This window comes from Sorex araneus, chromosome 4 (genome assembly GCF_027595985.1).
Source record: "Sorex araneus isolate mSorAra2 chromosome 4, mSorAra2.pri, whole genome shotgun sequence".
NCBI lineage: Eukaryota > Metazoa > Chordata > Mammalia > Eulipotyphla > Soricidae > Sorex > Sorex araneus.
Genome location: NC_073305.1, coordinates 19,611,933 through 19,629,954, shown reverse-complemented (window position 1 = coordinate 19,629,954; position 18,022 = coordinate 19,611,933). Strand labels below are relative to the sequence as shown.

Below are 18,022 nucleotides of genomic sequence, written 5' to 3'. Positions count from 1 at the left end.
AGCTCCTTAAGCCATAGTTTTGAACTACATTTCGTATTGACGGAGGCATTCTATTACCCGGTGTCAATTAACGTTCAGAAGCAGTCTTCTTTCCTAGCTGGGCATATTGTCTCCATTTGAAGCTATAAATACCCCATGACAAAAACAGTCTTTAATAAAGAAAAGCCAGTTTGTCCCACATTTACTTTTTCTTTCCTTTTTGTTTTATTTTTTTCAGTTGTGAGGATCAAACCCGAGATTCTGCACATGTAATGAATGTGCTCTACCACCAAGCCACTTTCCTGACCCTCCCTCTCATATTTCTTAACAAGCTGTGAAAATAAATACTTTAATCTGACAGTATATAATTAATAGCTCAACAGACTGAGCACGTACTTTGCATGCAGGAGTCCCAGATTTGAGCTCTCTCATTGCATGGCTTTCCTCAGAACTTCTGGAAGCGACCTCCAAGTCCAGAGCCAAAACTGGCCCAGAAGCACTACAGGGTGTGCCGCCGTCCAAAACGATTGGGGGGAAGCACATTGTAGGAATTATTATTTGAGTTCATCCATATTATAGCATATAATGTGGTTGTTATAAAATATATATGTTCTATTATGGAAAGACATTTTTCTTTTCCTTTCTTTTCCTTTCTTTTTTTTTCTTTCTTTTTCCTTTTTTTTTTTAAATCTTTTCCTTTCTTTTTGGTTTCTGAGCCACATTTGATTGCGATAAGGATTTACTCCTTTGCACAGGGATCATTTCTAAGGGTGCTAAAGGGACAATGTGCCATGCTGGGGATCAAGCCCAGGTCAGCTGCGAGCAAGGCAAGAACCTCACCCCCTGGACTCTCTCCCGAGCCTGGAAAGATGCTAATGAAAAAGACAGCAAAAGTGATCCCTGAGCAGAGTCAGGACTAACCCCTGAGCTCTGCCAGGTATGGTCCAACTACTCCCCCACCTCGAGCCCAGCCACCTAAAAAATGAATTGTTTGGTGTGAGTGTGTGTGTGTGTGAGTGTGTGTGTGTGTGTGTGTGTTTTATTAGGTAGAGAAATGGAGGTCAGGAGGAGGACAGCTTACTCGGTGCAGTGATTTCCTACAAATTTCACACTACTTTTTTAATCTCTAAGTATTCTCCAGCTGAGTACAAATAAAACTTCAGGTTCAACCTAGCACCAAGCACCATTTGAAATTAGCAGGAAGCTTGTAAGAGAGATAAAGAAGCTCAGACTTTATAAATAGCCAGGTGGGGAAAGTCAAAGTCCAGTGCTGAGAATGTTCTGCCCAGTGCTACGTGCTTGCAACATCAGCCACTGGACAAATAACATCTTCGGGAGGCCACGCAACTGACGGTGGGGGGCAGGAAAACATCAGATTCCGGCGATCCCGTATAAACTGAAATTATAGTACGAGGGAAAATGACTCATTACCTTTAATCAATTCAAACAAAATTAAAATGGGAGGGGGGGGAATTCTCTTAAAGCTAGTATGAGGACCCCAAACAAATTAACATAGTCCTGTTAAGTCACTCTGACAATCCCTACCATGTCTCCAGGCTGGGACAGATAAGAAAGCTGAAAGGGAAAACGCAAGTAAACATTTACCGAACATAACCCCAATAAAGGAAGAGCGACCAGAGACAGGAAACTAAAAACCATGAAGCTTCAACGAAGCATTTCCAGAGAGTTCAAGGAATTAGAGAAAAAATAATAATAATAATAATAATAAATCATCTTAGTCACAATAACAACGAAGAATGAAAGAAGCAGTGGGTTGCAATTTCAGTGCGAGGCAGCAACGCCTCTCGAGCCCATCAAAGATGAAAAAGGGCACTTCACATAACGAGCGCGGTTGCCACATTTCCTCTTATTTGGCAATCCTCCGGTCCAGCCAGCTCTTGGGGAGAGCAGGAAGAGCTGAATGGAGCCCAGGCAAATCGTGTGCGGCCATCTCCAGCTAATGCATGGCAGAGATTCTGCCTTTGTCCTTGCTGCTGTTGTCGTCTTGCAGAGAGGTGAAGAGCACGCACAATCCTTAAGTCCAACGTTCAAACTAGTGAGGACACTGTGAGTTCACCCGGGGGCGCCGTAACTCACCTAGGGCATGGCTACAGCTCCGGCAGGATTCTGTCAGACTGACAATGATCTGCTGGAGGTCGGCTCTGGGGGGAGTGGGAGAAGGGTTGGGGTTTTTCCAGCCATTGCATTTACAAGACTCCTCCGCCTGAAAGAAAGAAAGGGACCAAGTTAGGGCAACAGGCAGTCACGGAGATGTTTGGCATTAGAACACGACGCACTGGTTAGAGGACAGCTATTGGCCTCACTCCCACCTTTATGATTTTCTATATAGGCACCAGCAAAACACACACACACACACACACACACGCGCGCGCGCGCACACGCGCGCGCACGCACACACACACACGTCAGGGAGGGAAGAGACAAGGAGGCTTTCTGACTCAGGCATTTTGGGTTTTATTGTCCGGGCTTGGTCTTCTGCCAGCGGGAACCCAAGGACTGAAGCTCAGACGGCAAATCTACACACACTTTGGTACCACTGCCCCCAAATACACGTGGATGGGGTGGTCCTTGCAGACGGATTCCATCCAGAAGCTTCCCAAAGCAAAGAGCCATGGTCCCTGGAACACAGCTGGGCCACATACTGCAGCTGAGTCTTGCCTGTTTCCAGACTCCAGCTGCAAGTCTGCCCGAAGGACTAGAAGGGAGACCGGCAGGGAACCCCTGGACAACTGCAGAGGGCAGCCTTGGGCATGTGCAATGCGACACCCCAGTGGAAGCCAAAATCAGCGGGTTCATGCCACTCCTCGGTGGGCACACAGGTCTAGCAAGGCAGCAGGCCGCGTGGTGCCATCTGGCATTTCCACTGAGGCACAGAGTCCAGGCTTTCTGTCCTAACACACTCTTCTTTCAACTGCACGGGAAAGAAATCGTCCTTCATTTCTTTCCCACTTCACACTTGCCTGCCTTCTAGAGAAGAGTGAGCATGAGTTAGCCTCTTTGTGATGATGGTTGAGTGGAGGACAAGCATGAGAAGAGATTTTCAATTATTCTACCAAGCTACCACCTGGCATACTGAAGGGACCGTAAGCTGTTTATGGAACAATAGCATGCTTTCCATTAAAAGACTCGAGCCGTTAATTATAATTTTGCCTGTTACCCTATGCCATTCCATCACTCTCGTCGTTAGCTCTTTGCTGCAATTTGCAAGACTGGGCAACCAGGAAATCAATTAGAATGACACAGAACACAGACTGCCTCCTTCTGGGGGAGAGCCTTCTGTGTACATTATCCTATAGGAAAACCACAAGCCACACGTGGCTTTGGAGCCTGAAAACATTACTAGTCCACACTGAAATATATGCAGATATTAAATACACACTCGGTATAAACATGCTGAAAGATAAGTAAAATATATCAATGTTCATGCTGATTACATGTCGAACATGTCGAAATGCTAGTCCTTTCAATACACGGAATTAAGTGAAAGATACTAAAATGTATTGTCATTTCTTTTTTACTTTTGCAATGTGACTACAAGGACTTTTGAAAATTACAGATTGACCAGACAGCACTGGCCTAGGAAACAAATTACACAGATTTTCTTATGCTTAAACCTTGTTAGAACTTGTATTCTTTCAAAGGGTTTTTTTCTCCTGCCCTGGGCTTTTTTCCCCCACCACACGGTGCAGGAGACAGCTAAAGTTAGTGTGAGTCTAATATGCAGAAAATTTCACAGTGGCTACAGCTTTCACCTCAAACATAACATTTCCCAAGACTGGTGCAGTTACTATAGGATACTGTACAGAGAAGTGGGAAAGGCAAGACTGAAAGAAAAAAAATCTGCTTTTGAAGCTAAGTCCATTTCACAGGGACCCTTGAATCTGGCAGCCCCGCCTGGCTGCCTCTAACATTTCAACACAATAAGGATGGAGCAAGCAGGGCCTGAAGGAGGAACTCGGTCACACTACTAATAGCACAAGCCCCAAAAAGCAGCTCAAGTGACCCTCTTCTGTCTGCCTGGCATCCAGCAAGACCAGACAGTCCTCCCATCCTCCTGCTGCTATTTAGTCCACCTGGGCCTTCACACCTCTGTGGTGAGTCACTGACCTCTTCAAAGACTGCAAAGATTTCAGAAGCCATGTTCTTGAGTGCAACCCTCTGCAGACCTTGCACCCGATGGTGGGTAAGGTGTAACGGTGGTGGGATTGGTATAGGAATATTGAATGTAGTAAAGGATTGTGAACAAACAATAAATTTTTGTTTGGATGCATATCCTCTGGTAAAGTCATTGTTGTGTGTTTTTATATTAATTTTTTATTTTATTGAATCACCATGCGATAGAGCACTACAGAGCTGTTCGTGATTGGGTGCCAGTCATACGATGTTCCAATACCCGTCCCTCCACCAGCGTAACTTCTCAGCTCCCGTTGCTGTGTTTTAAAAATCATTTCAGGGGCTGGAGCGATAGCATAGCGGGTAGGGCGTTTGCCTTACACGTGGCCAACGCAGGTTCAATTCCCAGCATCCCATATGGTCCCCTGAGCACCGCCAGGGTTAATTCCTGAGTGCAGAGCCAGGAGTGACCCCTGTGCATTGCTGGGTGTGACCCAAAAAGAAAAAAAAAAATCATTTCAAACTGTTTTTCTTGAGTGATTAAGCCACTACCTTGATGGTTTGCAAACTTCATTTGTTTTGACTTTGCTTTAGAACTTAAATAGTACTTTTTAAATTATTTTATGTTATATATCTATCTATACTTGTTTTTTCAGATAAATGAGGACATACTCCTTTGAACTTTGTCTTTTTCACCTAGTCATGTATATGAGAGGCAATTTTATTTTACAAAGAAATTCTGAATTATGCTGTCCCTTAGAAACATAATTAAACTTTAAGACCAAATAAACAAAAGAAAGCTTGCACCCAAGAAAACATCCCTACAGTCCCAGTAGGGAAGGAAGTAATCTCATCCACTGTGGACCACAATTCCTGGAGTTGCTTGTGAAGAGACTCTCTGCTCTCTGCTGAGTATGCTGAGTAGTCGGTCTGATCCAACAGTCCTATCCAATATGGCCTTGGGAGGGGCAGAGACATAATACAGGGAGAAGAGTGTCTGCCTTACACACAGCCAACGCAGGTTCGATCCCCATCACCCAGACGGTCCCCCAAGTACTGCCGTAGTACTGGTAGTGCAGAGCCAGGAGTTAAGTCCTGACCACAGCCAGGTGTGCACAGCCAAAAGGAAAAAAAAAATGGCCTTTGGTCAGAGAAAGAAAAAATGATAGAAAATAATCCACCCCCCTTCCCCAAACCAACTGATTTTCTGAATGGAAAGGAATATCATTGTTTTAATCAAGACCTACCAAGAGGAAAAGGAATACTCCTTGAATAATGATGTCAGGTTGCCTATTCAGGGTTTTCATTACTTTTTTTTTTATTTTTGGGTCACACCCCGCGATGCACAGGGGTCACTCCTGGCTCTGCACTCAGGAATTAACCCTGGCGGTGCTCAGGGAACCATATGGGATGCTGGGAATCGAACCTGGGTCAGCAAACGCCTTACCCGCTGTGCTATCACTCCAGCCCCAACTTTTTAAGACCCAAATTTTACTTCAGGGTTAGGGATCAGGTAGGTAATAAACAACTAATGTTTAAAAATCCAGTCAGGCAATTTGGGAGTCCTTTCTCACTTGCCTAGATAGGTAATCACTTGTGCTTTTAACAGGGTGGATTTTGCATCTGGGGAAAATTTAGCAACCACACTCTTTTTCTGGCAGTTTATTTATAGGCAGGGAGCAAACCTGGCAGGATATCTATATGGATCAGAATTAAACCAACTACAGCCGGCATTTCTCACTCTAGAAATGCTGAGAGACTGTGACCAAGTTAGGCATGAAGTTCCAATATTACTAGGAAACTTGGGAAGCAAATTTTCTCAGACTCAATTCAAAATAAGCTTGCATATAGAAGACCCTGGTTTAAACCCCGGGCACCACATACGGTCTCTGGAGCATCTCCAAGGATCACTCCTGTGTAGCCCCCTGAGGGTTATGTTTGGGTCACATATGACCCAAACACCCCTCCTGAAACAAATTAATTAAACCAAAGTAACTGCTCGTCTGTATAGCTGTACTCCTTGAGGATGAAACAGTCTTGACAAACACCATCTTTTGGTTCAAAGGTAAGAGACCTTTGAACCAGAGAAGGTAAGAATCTCTACATATTGTCCTTGGGTTGATGCCCACGGGCCCACACAATTGTTTTTCATGAAAAACAGCATTAAGACCATATATCCAAGGCACTCAACATTCAGCAGCACTGAAAACATGAGATCTAAGCTGCAACCACCATATTTTATAATGTGTCTGACAAAGGGGAGAAGGGGGGTTGCAACAGGAGGGGTGGGGGAAATTGCAAGGGGGGATGGAGTATAGGAACACAGGTGGAAGGAAGTTGACACTGGTGGTGGGATTGGTGTTGAAATATTATATTATTATGCCTAAAACTCAACTATCAATGACTTTGTAAATCATGATTCTTGAAATAAAAAATTATTTTTAAAAATAGTAATAATAGTGTCAAGGGGGTTGGAAAGATAGTATAGTGGGTGGGTGCTTTCCCTTGCATGCAGAAGACCCAGTTCAACCCCCAGCAAGTCATATGTCCCCGAACCCCACCAGGAGTAATCCCTAAGCTCAGAGCCAGGAGTAAGCCTTGAGCACCGCGGGATGTGGTCCCAAAAGGAACAAAAAAACAAAAAAATTTAAAGACAGTGTTAGGACTAAATAGTCTGAGAAGAAAGTGCTAATGGGTAATGTCTTCTCTGTATTAGAAAGGCAGATGGGAAGAATGCACTGGGAGGAAAGAGTTAAGAGCCTGCTTCCTCTGGAAAATTTTTATGTCACATGAGACCAGAGATGCTCACCTGGTCTCATGTGACATAAAAGAAAAAAAGAGCTGTGGGGCGGGCGAGGCTGACTCCTTTTCTCTGTGTCACGCAGGATTTTTCTTTTCCTTTGTTTTTTATGTTTAGCCGGGGGTGGGGGGTGGGGGGTAGGAGGGGTGAAGGGTGCAGGGTGTGGGGGCACCTGGCAGTGCTCAGAGGCTATTCCTGGTTTTGTGCTCAGGAGTCACCCCTTTCAGTGCTCAGGGGATGGTGTCCGGGCAGGCTAGATGCAGGGCAAATGTCTTAACTCCTGTGCGATCTCTCTGGCCCAATTCAGGATTTTTCTTCAATCCGAGAACATATGTCGTTTAATATTCTATCATTTTCATGTAAGTGAAAATGAATAAAATTACTTTTGCTATATTGAGTTACGTTCGTTTGTTTTTTCATTCAAGCCAGGGCCAGAGAGCCTGTGAAAGACGTAAGGCACTTGCCCTGCACGCACGAGGTCCCTGGGTCCCTGGCACAATGTGGTTTCCCGGTGCACCTCCAGGGGCAACGCCAGAGCACAAAGTCAGGAGCACTTTCGGAGCCCCACCAGGTGTAGCACAGAAGAAAAGCAAACATCCAACCTCAGGGTGTGGAGATACGGTTCACAGGCAGAAAACCCGCCTCAAAGGCATGAGGCCCGAGCACCAAGGCAGACGGTGAGTAAACCCAGACTCAGAAGCGAAGCCAAGTGGCTGCGGAACAGGAGAGATCAAAAGCCCCATGACAGGGGCCTGGAGGAGCGGCACCGGGGCTGCGAGTGCCAGCAAACGGCCACAAGAGCAAAGTCACAGTGTCCACAGGTGATGAGTGTGATCCAGCGGGTCCTCTGGGGGGGCTCTGCTGTCTGCCACGCCCAGCGCCAGTCGTTTCCACCCACCCCACAGTCACACGTGTGCGAGGCCACCGAAAGCAATACAGGTCCCGGTGAGCACTGCAGCTGGGATCCGCCAGGCCAGAGCCAGAAAATGCAGCATCCGGGGAGCCAGAGAGGGAGCACCCTTGTGATTCCGGGAGCACCACGGCCATCGGCTGTTTGTTCTGCCAAAAAGTGTGAGCCCCTGAGAGGACGGGTGAGACAAAAGGGGCGCACGCCTTGGGGCACACCGTGGGCGAGCAAGCAGGCGACATCAACAACGATGACAAAGAGGATAACGGACTGAAAATAAATCAGGAAGCCCTGCGAGATACTTTCTTCACACTAGCCATGCTGGGATCACAGAGGGATGCTGATCATATCTCAAGCTGACCAAGATCCGAAGAAACATGCGCCCTCTCAATTCCCTGCGTGGGAGGGGACACAGGACCCCTCTGAGCTAAGCGGGAAGGTGGACACCCGTGATGGGACACCCTCAGAAAGTGCCCCTCCAGGGCTACTGACATGTATTTCTTTCACTAGCTGTCCTATAAAGCCCGATCGAGGAGGATGCACTGAAATACACTGATTATGGCTCAGCTGCTCATTGTCCTACTAGGCCCTGGATTAGATCCGCGGCATGAAATCTTCTGCCCCACAACCTCCCCGCATTATCCTGGAGACATCCCCAGCACCTCCGGCTATGAGGCTGGCAGCACCTGGGCATGGTGACCCTGCTCATCCTTGGGTCCTAGTATTGAACCCAGGTAGCCAAGTTTTACCAGCAGTGGTCTGGGGGCTCCCTTAGCATTGCCTGGGAGCCTCCCTATAAATACAGGCTGGTGCCAAGAACTATTATTCCACTTTTATCAATGAAAGAAAAAAAGGTTTGGAACCTAAAATAGTTAAGTATGAAACAATATGTAGCACAATCCAAAGTGTGTCTTTTAAAAACAAATAACAGGGGTGGGGGTGGTGCTGGGAAGATAGTACAGTGGGCAGGGCACCTGCCTTGAATGCAGCCAACTGGATTCAATCCCCAGCACCACATATGGTCCCCTGAGCATCACAGGAGAGATCCCTAAGTGCAGAGCCAGGAATATCCCGTGACGATTGCCGGGTGTGACCCAGAAACAAAAAGCAAAAAATAATAAAAAGAAATAAAGGCCAGGGGCTGGAGCGATAGCACAGAGGGTAGGGCATTTGCCTTGTATGTGGCCGACCCAGGTTCAATTCCCAGCATCCCATATGGTCCCCTGAGCACCACCAGGGGTAATTCCTGAGTGCAGAGCCAGGAGTGACCCCTGTGCGTCGCCAGGTGTGACCCAAAAAGCAAAAAAAGAAAAAAAAAGAAAGAAAGAAAGGCTGGAGGATATGGTACAGAGGTTAAGGCATTTGCTTCGTATGTGGTCGACCCCAGTTTGAGCCCTGGCATCCCATTTAGTTCCCCAAGCACCGCAGGGGTGGCCCCTGAGTACAGAGCCAGGAATAAGTCCCCAAGTACTGCTGCGTGTTTGCCAAAATTAAGTCTTATTTGAAAGAATCAAGAATTACTAAAACAATCTGGAAGCCACCCAAGTGCCCAAGAACAGATGACTGAATAAAGAAACCACGGCGCATTATACACAATGGAATACCAGCAGGCTGTAAAAGCAAGTGCTGCAATTTGCTTCTACATGATTGATCTGGAGAGTGTTATGCTGAGTCAAGTTTGAGGGAAAGAGACAGACACAGAATTATCTCTCTCATATGTGGAATATAAAAAATAGAAAACCATATAGTAGGGCAACAACAAATGCCCAGGGCTACAGAAATGAAGAGCAGGAGAACGGGTGGCCTGCAGGAGGCTTGCCACTAGCAACCGTGGGGGTGGGAGGGATAGGCCAAGGAAGGGAACACTGGGACAATGGCGGAGGGGGAAGTCGGGGGCAGGAGGGATACTGGGGACACTGATGGAGGGAAGTGAACACTGATGAAGGGATTGGTGCTGGAACACTGTACATCTGAAACTTAGGTACATCAATAAAAATTTCCCTGAGCCTGCCAGAAGCAATTTCTGAGAGCAGTACAAGGAGTTGATCCCTAAGCATCACTGGCCTGACCAAAAAAAAAAAATTTTTTTTTCCCTTTTTGGGTCACATCCGGCATTGCACAGGAGTTACTCCTGGCTCATGCACTCAGGAATGACTCCTGGTGGTGCTCAGGGGACCATATGGGATACTGGGAATCGAACCTGGGTCAGCCACGTGCAAGGCAAAGGCCCTACCCGCTGTGCTATCGCTCCAGTCCCCCGCAAAAAAATTTAATGACTTAGGAAACTCCGTTATTAGTAGCATTTAAAATTATAGTCCCTAAATTAAAAATTAGAAAATTTAAATGTATGTGTATGTGGGCACAGAGGAAGAAGCAGGTGGATACTTGTGGAGAGGGGTGACAGTGGGGAGGGAGAACACACAACCGAGCTGACTTACACAGACTTCTCTAGGATATTCAGTGAGAGGTGGCTTGAAAATGCTCTTTCCTCTGCTGAGGAGTGGGTGTGGACGGGAGACCTGAAGCCAAGGGACACGGGACCACACGGTGCCGTGACCTACGGCCAGCTGCAGCAAGGCTAGCACCTTACCCCTGGGCACTAACTCTCCCATTCTTGAAACTTTCCTGGAACAATAATTCAAGGAAGAAGAAACAGATAATTCCCCAAAAGTTCCTACCGGAACAGAGGCTCCGCACAAATCAGCTGAAGAACGGGGGAGGTGATAACTACCACCTTATCACAAGCAACGTTGGAGAATTCAAAGATTCAGAACTTTTCTCCCTGGGCGCTGTTTATAAAACCCCCACCCCCTGCTCAGGTTCAAGCTGAAAAGCCACAAGTTTGCAATCCTTGAAGAAGACCAGGGAGATTTCTTCGAGATAGAAATGTTAACCTCCTTATTGCAACAGACAGAGCTATGGGCCCAGAAACAAACAAACAAAAATGTCTGCCTCTTCTTGTCTTAACATGACAGAGAATAAAGGCATGTTCCTGTGGAGGGGGGCGCGGGGGCGCGGGGGTGGGGGGGTGATAAATGAGTGGGTCACAAATCTCCTGGCAGAAAGATTTCTAATACGAAAAGTCTTCTGTGCCACCTACTCAATAAACAATGTTCCATCACAAATACTAACTGCACTCCTTGGGATGGGGGTGTTAAATGAATTCTACCAACAATAAACACTAATGCTTAAAAATGTAACTGAATAAAAGGCTTTTTCTTTCGGAACTGACTACGGTTGCTTCCTCTATTGAGTCTTGAGATCCCAGCAGCTTTGCAAAGTAGATTTTTGTTACTTTTGTTCAGAGTGACTGAGACTTTTTTAAAATACACAGAAAACTCCCTGAAAACTCAAAGGATAAAGGGGGAGTCGGGGAGGAAGGGGGAGATGGAGAAAACACGTGGCAGAACTTTGAGAAACAGAACTGATTTTTCAGCCCACAGCACTCCAACTGACCCGTCCGGGCTAACGGGGTACAAATTTTACTGGATTTCAAAGGGCTGGTGTAAAAAAAAAAAAGTTAAAATATCTCCCGAAGGATTCTTTAGATAGCTCAGTGGCTGGAGCACAGGCTCTGCGTGCAGGAGGCGGGGGCTTAATCCCGAGCACCCGCATGGTCCCCTGAGCACTGCCACAAGCAACCTCAGAGCACCACTGGGTGTGGCTCGAAAACAAACACAGCAAGAATTCTTTCTTGGACTGGAGGAATAGTTCAGAACACGTGCTTTGTAAACTGGAGAACCAAGTTGAAGCCCTGGAACCACATGGTCCCTAACAATGCCAGGAAAATGCCGAGCACTGTGCCAAGATGAGCCCCTGAGCACTGTTCTGCTGTGCCCAGCTAAGTGCGCACACTCCCATCCCCAGCCCCGCCTTCAAAGAATCCTTCTGCTTTTTTTTCTGTGTCCTACATGACAGTCCTCAGATTTACTCCTGGCCTTGTGCTCAGGGATAATTTCTAGTGGTACCTGGGGGGCCATATCGGGTGCCAGGGATCAAACCTGGGTTGGCTGCGTGCAAGGCAAGTGCCCTGCCCGCTGTACTGTTTCTCCCGCCCCTACAAGAATTTATTTGGGGGAGGGGAGCTTTTGGGATCACACCCAGTGATGCTCAGGAGTTACTCCTGGCTCTACACTCAGGAATTACTCCTGGCCATGCTCAGGGGACCACATGGAATGCCGGGGATCAAACCCGGGTCGACCACGTGCAAGGGAAATGCCCTACCCGCTGTACTATCACACCGGCCCCAACAAGAATGATTTTCCAGCTCTGAACCCCTGCAGGAGTGATCCCTGAGCAAAGAGTCAGGAGTAAGCCCAGAAACTAACAGTAAGAGCAATAATAATTATTCCCGTATATTGATGCATGCTGTAAGAATAGTATGAAAATATCTGACTTGAATAAACATTAAAATTGAAAATATGATGGTACTTAATTGCTGGTTTTTCTCATTGTTTTCAAAACATGGTAGAGTGGGTTGTCCTTCCTAGTTCATGTCCACCTAGAACCTCAAAACAGAGCCTTATTTGGATACCAAGGGTTTTTTTTTTTTTGTAGATGGGAGTGCTTATGGATTTTAAGAAGAAATTCTTCTGGATTTAGACTGGGCCCTAAAATCAACAACTCATGTTTTTGTAAGAGAAAGGAGAGAGGGGACGTAGACTCTGAGTCACAGCCATGTGCAGCCAGAAAGCAGCGATGCCCATAAAGCATCTAGAAACCTAAGAACAACGAGGACCACCCAGACCCACCAAAAGCGAAGAGGCCAGGAGGGGTTTGTCCACGCCGTGTGTTCCGAGGGAGCATGGCCCTGACCTCCAAAACCATGAAGACGGCCACTATTGTGACTGACCCATCCTATCTGTGGTTATGTAATAAGGCAGCTCCTGAAGCTGATGGCTGCCTGAAAGGATTAAGTTACAGGGCTGGGGGTGGGGCTCAGTGGTAGAGCACTTTCCCGACCTGTGTGGTACTGGATTCAATTCCCAGCACTGCCAAACCAACCAACCAAAACCTTAGAGAAGCACAGAGCCCCAAGTTCAACTGCTAGTACCCCAGAGTCCCCCAGCAATGCCAAGAGTGAGCTGGAGCACTGAGCAGCAGACAGTAGCACTGAGTAGCACTGAGAAGACAGCAGCCCCTGAGCATCGCTGGGAGAGCCCCCCACAAAACCAAACAAATAAAGATAGCCCTTATTAAAAAATAAGGGCTGGAAAGATACAGTAGGTGGGCGCTAGTCTTGCACAGGGCCAACCCAGATTTGATCCCTGGCACCCCAATGGTCCTCCAAACACTCTCAGGAGGAATTCCTGAGTGCAGAGCCAGGAGTGACTCCCTTAGTAGCCATGAGTGTACCCCAAAAATGAGCACTGTCGTCCCGTTGTTCATCAATTTGATCAATCGGGCACCGGTAACATCTCCATTGTGAGACTTGTTGTTACTGGTTTTGGCATATTGAATACGCCACGGGTAGCTTGCCAGGCTCTGCCGTGTGGGAGGGATACTCTCAGTGGCTTGCCGGGCTCTCCGAGAGGGACGGAGGAATCGAACCCGGGTCAGCTGCGTGCAAGGCAAACACCCTACCCGCTGTGCTATCGCTCCAGAAAATAAGTAAATACATAAATACATAAATAAGTAAGCAAAACTCTCAGACACTGCTACTCTATAGAGTTTAAAGGCAATCCACCCCCAAATTCAAGTCTCTACTAAGAAACCTAATGGCCTAAATACAGAACCATCCCAATACCCTAAATGAGTCTGGGGGATTCAAGCTATACCTCAGAAGATCTTTGGAATCTGTCTAGCTTCGCTCGATAGCTCAGTAGTTTTCTTTGTTTGGTAAGTGAACACCCAAGTGTATGACATCTGTAATATCTGTGGGACGTACTGATCCATGCACTAAAGACAGACTAAGGCCTTTGGGAAAACATTCGGCGTCGTTGTCCACCAGCACAATAATTTTGGTGCCAGGTCCACGCTGCTGCTACCCGGCCCTCTGCCTGAGCATCCTCTCTCCCTCCCGGGCCCTCAGGCCCCGTCACTGTTCGTGACGATAAGGAAGTCTTCCTTCAGAACACCACGTGCCCAGCGGGCCTCTCCTTAATTAGGCAAGACAGCTGCTGTCTAAGGGAACGAACTCCCAGGAGGGTTGGCCTGGCAGCTTTCACTAAGTACCAGCTGAAGGACAACCTTGCAGAGAGGGCACTGCCAAGCCAATTACTGCAGCAGCGAACCAGCCGGGCCCAAGAAGCGGGGGGTGGGGGGGGGGGAGGAGAAAGCTGCCCGGGCCACCTCGTCTCCCTGAGAGCAAGTCTCTGCCAACATGGCAGAACCAAGGAACAGGAAAGGCCGCCACATTTGGTCTCGACAGACGGAGAAGGAACAAATGGTTTGCCAGAAGAGGGACGGGAGTTAAGAGGTCAAGAAATGCAACTGACTTCATCCGAACATGCAGAAGCCGGAACGGAGAGCGAGGAAGGAGCCAAAGTGGCTGAGCCAACAGCCGCGACCCGAATGGGAGACACAGGAGAAGGGCAGCGGGCGAGGGTGTGGGTGTGGGTGGGAAGCCAGCTGGGTGAGAGCCAGTGGAAGAGGAAAAAAAGACAAAATTCTGCCTAGCAGGATTCTGTTGTGCTTTAAATACCGGAATCCCATTTGCTGGAAGACTGACAACAGTGTCCATTCTGCATCAAGCACACACTGAAGGGCCAGCGAGACAGGACAGCGGGGAAGGCACTTGCCTTGCACACAGCCAACCCAGGTTCAATCCCCAGCACCCCACAGGGTCCCCGGAGCCCCGATGGCAGTGGCCTTCTAAGCACAGAGCCAGCAGTTAAGCGCTGAGCACCTATAGGCATGGTCTAAAAGCAAAACAAGAAAACAAAAACCCACTGGAGGTCAATTTATGAAGTCAAAAGTTGTGAATCCAACATTCATCGAGCACTAGAGCTGAGAAGGGACTTGTCTCTGCTCACCCTGGGTGAGGAAGGTGAAAACTATTCCCCTGATTCGGAAGAGAAAGCGGACGCTGTTCAGAGACTTCCCTGGGCTAATGTGGTGGACGCTGCAGAAGCAGCTGTGTTCAGGTGGGTAACTGGTTCTTAGTAACGGGTTTTTCATTTGTCAAGGGCTTGGGGAGGAGGGATGTTTCTCCTTATACCTTTTTACTACCTCTCTGTTCCGGGTTGAACGCCTAAAAGCAAATGAGCAAAAATCTAATGAAACACGCCCACAAGGTAGGAAGATAATCAAAAGAACGGATCATTATAAACTATAAGCGCATATTCACATAGTGTTCTCTTACTGACAAGAAAAAAAGAAAAGCTGGCATATGTTATACAAAGATGTATACTGGGCTGGGGGCAGGGCACTTGCCTTGCAAGCGGCTAACCCAGGTTCAATCCCCAGCATTCCAGATGGTCCTGAGCCCTGCTAGGAGCGATCCTTGACTTCAGATCCAGGAGGAGCCATGAGCACCTCTGGGCGCGCCCCCCCTCCCCCACCAACACACACACACACACACACACACACACACACACACACACACACACACACACACACAGAATTATGCTAAATTGTTAAATGCCACCCACTAAAACACCAGTACTGTTTAATTCATTTACAGGAATGTTTAGAAGCAGACTGGTAGTCTGGGGTCGGAGTTGTGACTTGGCAGGCAGACTTTAAATATGGAACAGTAGGACCTTTCAAAGGGAATGGAACTCTGAAATTGAATTGTGGCAAGATTATACAACTCGGTTACTGTCCTACAAGTCACCGCACTTAAAAGCAGACCATTTAATAGCACATTAATTAAAACTTCATAAAGTCACTTTCTGAAAAGGCAAGGACTGCTAAGAACTAATTATTTCAAATACTGGTCTTCTGCAAAATTTCCCTAAAAGTATATGCTCAAAAATTAAGACTTTTTTAATCTCCCCACAAATTCAGGAAGATTAACAAACTACCTACAAAGGCAAGAAAAAGATCGACACATGGGGGTTTCCACCTCTGTCTTTTTCTGGTTGAAAAAGCAAAAAGAGATAGGTGTCTACACAGTCACAACTCCACTGTCAGAATTTATCTCAGTAAAAGATAAAACAGCAAGTGATAAGAACTGAGTTAAGCAACTGAGTTGAGTAAGTGGTCTTGTTTTTTTAGTGGAGAGTTTGAAACAATGAAAGCTGCAAACAATGAAGCTATGTGGCCCCTTTTTGTGTGTCTTCACTCAACACCCTGGACTTGCCACCCAACCTTCTAGCCCGTTCACAAAGCCATTCTAGCCTACGTGGGACCTAAAGCAGATTCCCAGGGCAGGTGACAGCTCGGTCCATTTGACCCCAGGCACTACACTGTCCTCTGGGCGCGCCAGGCTCAATCTTCAAGCACAGAGCTGGGAATAGGCCCTGAGTGCCTCTGGAGTGTGGTGCAAAGCCCCAAAATTAGATGAAATGAAAGCAGATTTCATTGGGTGACACCCCCCCCGCCCCCACCATACACAAGAGGAAATCCAGTGGATTTCTGAGGCCGGAGATGGCCCAAAGGGCTTCAAGCATGCTTTGCAAGTGAAAGGCCTGGCCTAGGGGGCTGGAGCAATAGCTCAGCGGGTAGGGCGTTTGCCTGGATAGGGCGGTTGCCTTGCACGGAGCTGACCTGGGTTCGATTCCCAGCATCCCATTTGGTCCCCTGAGCACCGCCAGGGGTGATTCCTGAGTGCAGAGCCAGGAGTAACCCCTGTGCATTGCTGGTTGTGAGCAAAAAAGAAAAAAATAAAAAAAGAAAGAAAGGCCTGGTCCAGTCCCATCCTAGCATGGTCCCGTGGCAGCTCCAGGAGCACATCTGAGCACCACCAAGACTTGGCCTAAAAATAAAGCAGTCAAAATGGATTTGGGGGTGAGGGATGGGGCAACTGCACGCTCTGCATGTGGGGGGCCCAGATTTGACTTCCTGCACTGGGAGCTGGGAGTGGGTCCTGGGTACCCCTGGGGTGTGGTGCAGAGCCCCCCAAATTCGATGAAATGAAAACAGGGTTCTGTATGGGTAATCTAGCTCTCTTTCTTGAGTTTCGGGATAAAAAGTAAGACACAGGCATGGAAGTGGGTGAGGAGGGAGAGAAACCATCTCAGAAATAATTAAAGGGGAGTGAGGAGTGAGACGGGGATGAAGATCGTTGAGAGTTTACATTTTCAGACGTTTCCATGGTGAACTGTCCAAATTTCCCTCTTAACTGTGGGCAAGTATTTCTTTGGGAGTCTAAATAATGCTCCGGTTAACTCAACTGGAACAGAGCTTTTCTCCTCATGCATCATCTGGAGATCTTGTTAAAATCCAGATTTAGTGAGTCTGGCGGGGGGAGGGGAGCTGAGATCCTGCTCCGAGCACAGCAAAGGTTGGGAGGGGGGGAGGGGAATGATGACCTGAAGGACTTAGGGGTCAAAGTCTCTCTTTCCTTCCCATTAACTTGAGCTTTCCATAAATAGTTTAAATTCAAATGGCAAGTAATCCTTTCTGGGGAAGGAGGGACATTCAACTCTTTCTATTGGGTGATAATTCTTTCAGCTCACACGGTTGTGGAACTCCGCTGAACACCACAAAGTTATGACTCAAAACAAGAATTTTTTTTTTAAATCCAGAGACTCTGGGCACAAATTAAAGGCAAGAGAAGGGAAGTGGGAATCCACTCAAGGCCTCAAATCTGTGTGGAATTGTCAGTGTAAAACTGATTGTAAAGAGAGAAAAAACAGTGGGTAGGACGTTTGCCTTGCACGCGGCTGACCCGGGTTCGATTCCCAGCATCCGATATGGTCCCCTGAGCATCGCCAGGAGTGATTCCTGAGTGCAGAGCCAGGAGTAACCCCTGTGCATCGCCGGGTGTGACCCAAAAAGAAAATATATATATATATATACATATATATATATATATGTATATATATATATAATCATCTCTGAAGATCTTAATAAGAGTGCAATTTGACTGGAATCTACCCTCCCACCCCACCAAAAAAAAAAAAAATACAGCAGAGGGCGATCAAGGTAACAGGAGGAAAATGGAAATCAGGTCTTGGTGAAGTGACAGAGACAAGCTCCTCAGGTGACACTCCTTTCAAGCACTTCTATTCCACTAAGATCACTCTGACATCGAATCATGAGGAAACTTTCAGGACAAATTTGTTCCGGTCTGGAACAAATCCCGTGGCATTCTG

At 47.3% G+C, this 18,022-nt stretch overlaps 1 protein-coding gene across 1 annotated transcript in view; it reads right to left on the bottom strand.

Annotated features, from left to right (window-relative positions):
• KAT2B (lysine acetyltransferase 2B) overlaps positions 1 to 18,022 on the bottom strand; it is a 111,440-nt gene that overhangs the window by 75,365 nt on the left and 18,053 nt on the right. The window contains exon 2 of the mRNA XM_055136249.1: positions 2,077 to 2,203. Coding sequence (XP_054992224.1) covers positions 2,077 to 2,203 — 127 coding nt within the window. The remainder of the gene's footprint in view (positions 1 to 2,076; positions 2,204 to 18,022) is intronic.